General features: G+C 37.2%; 1 protein-coding gene across 4 annotated transcripts in view; it reads right to left on the reverse strand.

Annotated features, from left to right (window-relative positions):
* Positions 1 to 4,471, reverse strand: part of fbxo38 (F-box protein 38) — a 76,248-nt gene extending 71,777 nt beyond the window's left edge. For 3 of the 4 annotated variants that reach the window (XM_016665808.1, XM_007541668.2, XM_007541666.2), the window contains exons 1-2: positions 4,365 to 4,471; positions 3,157 to 3,376 (exon numbers count right to left, since the gene is read on the reverse strand). In XM_016665808.1, coding sequence (XP_016521294.1) covers positions 3,157 to 3,290 — 134 coding nt within the window. In that variant the 5' untranslated portion in view covers positions 3,291 to 3,376; positions 4,365 to 4,471. The remainder of the gene's footprint in view (positions 1 to 3,156; positions 3,377 to 4,364) is intronic. The other variant, XM_007541667.2, reaches the window with a different exon arrangement.
* Positions 4,472 to 7,111: the final 2,640 nt, after the last annotated feature.

Consider the following 7,111-nt stretch of genomic DNA (forward strand, 5'->3'; position numbering starts at 1 on the left):
TTGGGCCTGACATAGTCTCTTGGTGTGTCAAAAGGTTCATCTTTTCCATACATTTTCATGAGCACCGGTGAAGAGGAAGTTTGACCAGATCTCCTTGGGTCGAATGATGATGCTTTCAATGCTGGTTCGACCTGAGGCATTTCTTCTTTAGACGAATGTGACCTTAGATGGGCTTGGTGTTGCACATACTCCACGGTTCGTTGTCTGACGACTTGTGGTTGGACTGCACTCTTTACACTGTCTTCTTTGTCTTGTTCAGCAGCTGCGGCAGCTTCTAGAACCTCTGCTCTCGCCGTAGCAGCTGCGGCTTCCTTTTCTATCTCCAGCATCTTAAAATCCAGCTCTAGATTTGCTTGTTGCTTTTTAATTTCCAATTGTTTTTTACTGTAGGAAGCTTTAGCATTTGTGGCTTCAGCAGAGGCTCGTGCAAAGATGGCTGCTTCAAATACACTGGACTTAGAGGACGACTTGTAGGATGAATGCTTAGAGCTAGAGTGTTTGGATCTCAGGCTAGCTTTAGATGATGCTTTAGCTTCTGAGTTAGCCATTTCTTCTGCCTTTTCCTCATGAGAGTTGTCCATCGCTGTGTTATGAGTTTTATCTTCCACCAACTGCTGAGAATGGCATTTCACTATACTGTTACCACTACGTGTTAGATACTCTGTATGTTAACGCAGGTCAACAGCAAGCCAAACTCAATTTCATGAGCCAGGAAGCTGAGCGTCTTGCTCCTTTAATACGTTTTCTTGACACAACTTGAGCAGTAGTGTAGAAAGCTCAATGAAAAGTTGAGTGAAACTACAAGAAACAGAAAAACAAACATACATCAGCTCTGAATACAAAGAATAAACCTCTTGTGTCTGAACAGAACTAACCTGAGCTTCAGTTAAAAAACAGTTACGTAGCAACTGTTGCTATGTAAATAAAAACTCAGAATATGGCTTTTCTAGAACAAAAAAACATTTAAAAAACAATCTCAAAATAAACCAACAAAACAGACAACACCAAAACAGAAGATTGACTCACAGCCATTGCTTTCGGAGGTGCAAGCAAAGATTGACAACACAGGAGGTGCAGTTCACACATTCTCTCTCTCTACCAACAGGTATTCCAAACTGCAACAGCCTCTGATACCCACAATGCACTGTTCTCTAAAATTCTCCTCCAAAACAAAACACAGAGAAACCAATAGAACTCTTTTTAAAACTAATCAAAACATCCCCAACATCCAGCCTGGGCAGAACACTATTTATGTCACGTTAACGAAGAACAGGTAAAAGTTACTGGGTTTATCAACTGCGGTAGCAATTTGGCTCCAACTCCTCCCCTCGTCATTTCTGTATTCTTTGCACGAAATGTTGAATAAATATTAATGTTGTTTCCATATATCATCTCCAATGTCCCCTGGACTTCGGGTTGCGCTGTGCCAGCTGTTTGGGATTCTCCTCGTAATTTTCCCTCAGAAAGCAGGAGGAGAATCCGTGCTTTCTGATTGGCTACCTGTCACATTCAACAGGCTGCGTTAAGCTCCCAGTCGGGGAAAACCCCTGATTTAGATCGGAGCGGCCACGACCGACGATTTGCAGTAAAACACCACACACTGCAGGATGATCGGTTACGAAATCACCAGCGACAATCTTGGATCGCCCAACGTTCTAAGATTATCGTAAGGGGACAATAGGGGCAAAAAATCGTGTAGTGTCAACTATTGCGTCAGGATGTGCCCATCTTCTCTATTTAAATCTAGTGATTACTGAAGGCCAATACAATATACAGACTTTATAATCTGCACTCTTTTGGTTGAATGCAGTATTTGTTTCCACTTTGGTTTTTATGTTGTTTAGTTTTTATTCAAGTACATTTTTTGTTAATGGAGACTGAGAATCCATTTTATTTTTGTTTTTGGTTGTTTAGTTTATCAGTTCCAGTGTTATGTGTTCTTTTGAAAATAAAGTGTATCTATCTATGGCAGGAAATCACATGCATTATTAGTCATTTCCATTAAATCAGTGTCAACTGGTCTTGAAACAATATTATCGTTTATCACAATAATTTTTTAGACAATTAATCGCTCAGCAAAATTTGTTATCGTGACAGGCCTAATTGTACCTGCAAGTATATTGCATGTTTTATGCCTAAATTAGGTGAATTTATTGCCAGATAATTTTTTAATTTTGCCAGATCACTTAGTGCAGTGGTGTCCAAAGTCGGTCCTCGAGGGCCGGCATCCTCCACGTTTTAGTTCTCTCCCTGGTGATAACTTTTTCAGCTTGTCAATATTCCTCTTAGGCCTTCTAATGAGCCATCATTTGATCCTGGTCCGTTAAACCAGGGAGAGAACTAAAACATGCAGCATGCCGGCCCTCGAGGACCGACTTTGGGCACCCCTGACTTAGTATCATTTCTACCTAAAGCGAAAAATTTACAGTCAATCCAGGTGATTGGCGAAGATCGGTGATCGGCAGAAATTGGCCTCATGGGAGATCAGTATCGGAATCGGCAGCAAAAAACCAAAAACCTGATCAGAGCATCCCTAGCACAAAGTATGAACCCATCTTCTATAAACTTATCTTTTAGGAATAAATCAACTCCGCCAGTGAAATGCTCAGAGCAACAGAGAAGCTTGCAATCCAGCTTCTCTATTAAATAATAACTAAAAAAAGAAGAAGTGATATGTATATTTTTTTAGTTATTATTTTCCTACAAACAAAAATAGGCAACGCTTAGTCTGGCGGCAGGGGGTGGGGTGCCAGGCTTATGATACACTGGGGGAAGCCCCGGGAGTCATTTAATTTCATTGTTCAGATGTTGTTATTATTGGGCCTCAGTCAGTGGTTTCTGTCATTACAGATAAAAGGTTCACCTACTTGACATGCAATCAACTCACATATAAAACAGATGAATAAAGTCCTGGATTCTCTGTTCAACTTGTTGAATATTAATTAAACTCAGTAGATATTAAATGCAACTGAATAGCCTATGTCATAATTATCATTTAAAAATTGAGGGGTAAAAATAGAAAACGTCAGTTTTTGACAGTCGAATGACAGTCAACAAAAAAAGCTAAAAAAAAATAAAATAAAGTAAAATAAAAAATAAATAAATAAATAAATAAATAATAATAATAATAATAATAATAAAGTCTCTGCTGTGTACCTGAAAATATGACAGAGAACTTCATGGGACAGCTCATTGATGTAGTCCTTGCGTTCAAAGGATGTCAGGGCTTGTTCCTCCACAATACTGCCTACTGAGGACTGAAGTTTAGAAGTCTTCTTCCTTGGTCCCATGGCTTCAGTGTCACCACCTAGCACACACTGAAATGAGCACTTGTCCCTGTGCTCTTAAGGGTTTTTCACATAAATGAGCCTCAGACCTACAAAAAAATAAAGAATTATGTACATTCAAACTTATTGTGATCACTGACCCCTTTAATAAATTGATTTAGTATTTTCATTGATTCTTTCATTTCTCTGCGACGAGTCGATGTTAGCTGAACAGTTACAAATGTCAGTCCATCTTCTCCAACCAAAACACTTTCCCCAATCAGTGTATGTAGATATACATAGGAAGAAAAAGCTAAAGTAGGGATGCCTCATGATAATGAGCCAATGATATGCCAGAAAGAGAAAAAAAATAGTATTTTTTAAAAAGGTTTTTAAAACCAAGGAAAACAAGTAACCTAGTAATTAAAAGTAATTCTTATTTTCTTAAACATTTTCATGACACACAACAATATGGCCACAACCAATGCAGGTATAAGGGTATTAATCCTCACACCTGCCGGATATTTCTACAGAATATTTGCTCTCCAACATCTACAGGTCCCTACAGAACAGGAAACACCTTCTACGACACCTGCCTTATGCCAGGTCTCAGCTAAAAAGTAGGAAAAGCTCAGAGTTTGTTCAAACAACCAGGGAACTGAGCAGAGTTACGGATATGTTGCAATAGCAATTTGATTAAGGATAAAGGCTACCTGGTTTTCTGAACCCATATGCACATACTTGCCCCTGAACTTGCTTTGAGTTTTCTACCAACCTCGTTTTCTGAAATGGGGCCCAGGAGTCACTACCTCCTTTAATCTGAATCAGCTCAAACGTAAACGCCGAGAAGTATTTAGCAAACCATTAAGAATTCAGTTCTAAAATGTCATTTTTAGAACAAAGAAAGTAAAAGCAATGCTTAAAAACAGTATCAAACAGAAGAGTTATTGATGAACAGAAAGAGGCTTTCGTTCTAAACTCGCTCTTAAACTGGGTCTCCAAGAAAATCCTGGTGGCAAGTTCCAGCTCTAGTCTCTGAAAGCGTCTGGTAACTCCAGCAAAACTGAAAAACAAACTCGTATGACCTAACAAACCTACCAGTATAGCTTCTTCTGTTTCTGTTGGTGGTCCTTCTTTCCCGTCCGTAAAAGATTGTTCTTCTTCTTCTTCTTCTTCTTCTTCTTCTTCTTCTTTTGCTTCTTCTTCTTCTTCTTTTTTCATTGGCGGATGGCAACCAACTTAAGGTGTATTTACCGCCAACTACTGGCCTGGAGTGTGATCATCAACGATATTCAGATGGAATTTTATAATACACACCTCAATGGTGTAAATAAGTGTGCAAATTCACACACATACACACGTATATGTGTGTATGCACATGCATACACTCATGATACCTTAAGGATTTTGTTTTGAATAATAGATTTCCCTTCACTTTTGCTTTTAGGAATTCTTAAGTTAATCATTCTTAAGTTAATAATATCCAATTTCAGAGGATGTTTAGCTAATATATCTACGTCTTCATTTCTTTCAATACCTACATGTGCAAGAATCCAGACAAAACAAGACATTTCTTATGTAGTTGAACTATCCATTCATCCATTTTCTATACACCCTAATAGGGTCAGGAGGAGTGCTGGTGCCTATCTCCAGCTAACACTTCAGGCGAGAGGCAAGGTTCACCCTGGACAAGTTGCCAGTGTGTTGCAAGGCAACACTGAGACAGACAGGACAAACAACAGTGCACACACGCAGAGAATTTAAAGGCCAATTAACCTGGTAGTCATTTTTGACAATCCTGACAGTTTTTGGGCTGTGGGAGGGAGCAAAGCCAGGGTACCTGGAGAAAAACCCACACATGTACAGTGAGAACATGCACCTGTCAATTTTTAAATGATAATTATGACATAGGCTATTCAGTTGCATTTAATTTCTACTCTCAATGCAGAAAGAACTGGCCTGGAGTCAAACCCAGGACCTTCTTGCTGCAAGGCAACAATGCTACCAACTGTGCCACTGCACAGCTCATAGCTGAACTAATAAGTGATATGTACTAATAATAAATCAAATCTACAAGATTTGCCAGATTTTATACTTAATAATGCAGTTTGACTATCTGATGCAATTATAGATTTATTTGCTTCTTTAACACTGCCATCAAGCAACTATTTCAAAGCTAATATAATGGCAGTTAATTCAGCTGTATAAACTTCTAGATGATTGTTGTTCTCCTTTTAATCACAACTTTATGATGTGGGATATTCACAGCTGCCTATGTTCTGTCACTAGTTGGATCTTTAGACCCATCTGTATAACTATGCTATCTTTAAATCTTTCAAAATAATTTTAACTATAACCATAATTATGTTCCTGGAGGTTTACCCAATACATACATTAGCTTCATTCTTCTTAACCTTAAAGCAGTGTTTCTCAATTATTTTCTGTCACGTGTTTTCTGTCATGCATTAACAGTAAAAAGATAAGCTTTGTCTATTTCGTGGCCTTTCTCTGTGAACTACAGCTACTTGCTTATGAAGGAGGAGGGCCATACTAAGAGCTTTTTGGTTTGTGTTTTAAATATGTACATCAGTACATAGAAAAATAAATAGTTTGCTAAAATGAAGGTAAAGTTATTTAATCAGTGATTGTACCATTAAAAATCATGTTTTTTAAAACAACTTACAGGGCTTTTTTTTCTTCATCTCTTTACGGGTCAAGAATTGTAATTTCATGACAACTTTTCACACTGTGCTAAAATAAGGAATGAGGAAAAGGATCTGGTTACATATATACAAATATACACAGATGCATCAAAAAATATAGCTAATAGGGTAGTAACAGTAACAGTAACAGTTTCAAATTAAAGTAGAGAAAAGGATTAGTGGAGTCTCTGTATACAGGGAAAATGCTTGCTTTGCTTTTAGCAGTTCAATGGGTGGAAGAGGTAAGACCATTAAAATCAGTCATTTGCTTAGATTGTAATTCTTCATTAGTCAGTTTGCAAAATAATCAGTCAGACAGTAGACCAGATATATTAATTGTCAAACACTTTGAATTGCCTTGTTGCTGAAAATGAGCTATATAAATAAAATTACCTTACCTTACCTTAATACAACAAACACTTTACAGAATCAATATGATGGGGCTAACTATAAATTTCATATGGGTTCCAGCACATCACTGGATTAAAGGAAATGAAAAGCAGACAGGATAGCTAAGGAGAGTACCAATCAGGTCAGGATAGATATTAATGTTAGTTTAAGTATAACAGAAATAAAGGGTATAATTAAACAAAAAACAAAAGAGAGGTGGTAAAAGTTATGGGTAGAAGAAAAGAAAGGAAGATGGTTTTATAAAATCCAAAAGAGAATTGGACAAATGAGAAAAAGAGAAAGAAACAGGAGAGAAGAGATAATTAGTTCACGGTTTAGAATCAGACACACTGGATTGAACAGATCACTATTTTTGATAGGGAAACATCAGACAGGGAAATGTGACTGTGTGGAAGATGAGATGGTGGAACATGTTATTTTGAGTTGTAAGAATGATCTGATTCAGAGAAACAAATTAATTAGGAACCTAATATGAAAATTAAATTTGACATTATCGATTTACTGAAATAGGACTCAGGAAGCAGAGTATATCAGGCTATATTTGATTTTTTGAAACAGTGTAGGTTTCAAAAAATAAATAAATAAATCAAAATTATATATATATATATATATATATATATATATATATATATATATATTTGTTTTTGTTTTGTTTTTTTGTCATGTGGTCCACACTCCTTACCAGATGGTGGCGGTAATGCTCACCTAACGTTTCTTGCCAACCGCGGATAA

Source organism: Poecilia formosa, unplaced genomic scaffold, assembly GCF_000485575.1.
Source record: "Poecilia formosa unplaced genomic scaffold, Poecilia_formosa-5.1.2 Scaffold623, whole genome shotgun sequence".
Classification (NCBI taxonomy): domain Eukaryota; kingdom Metazoa; phylum Chordata; class Actinopteri; order Cyprinodontiformes; family Poeciliidae; genus Poecilia; species Poecilia formosa.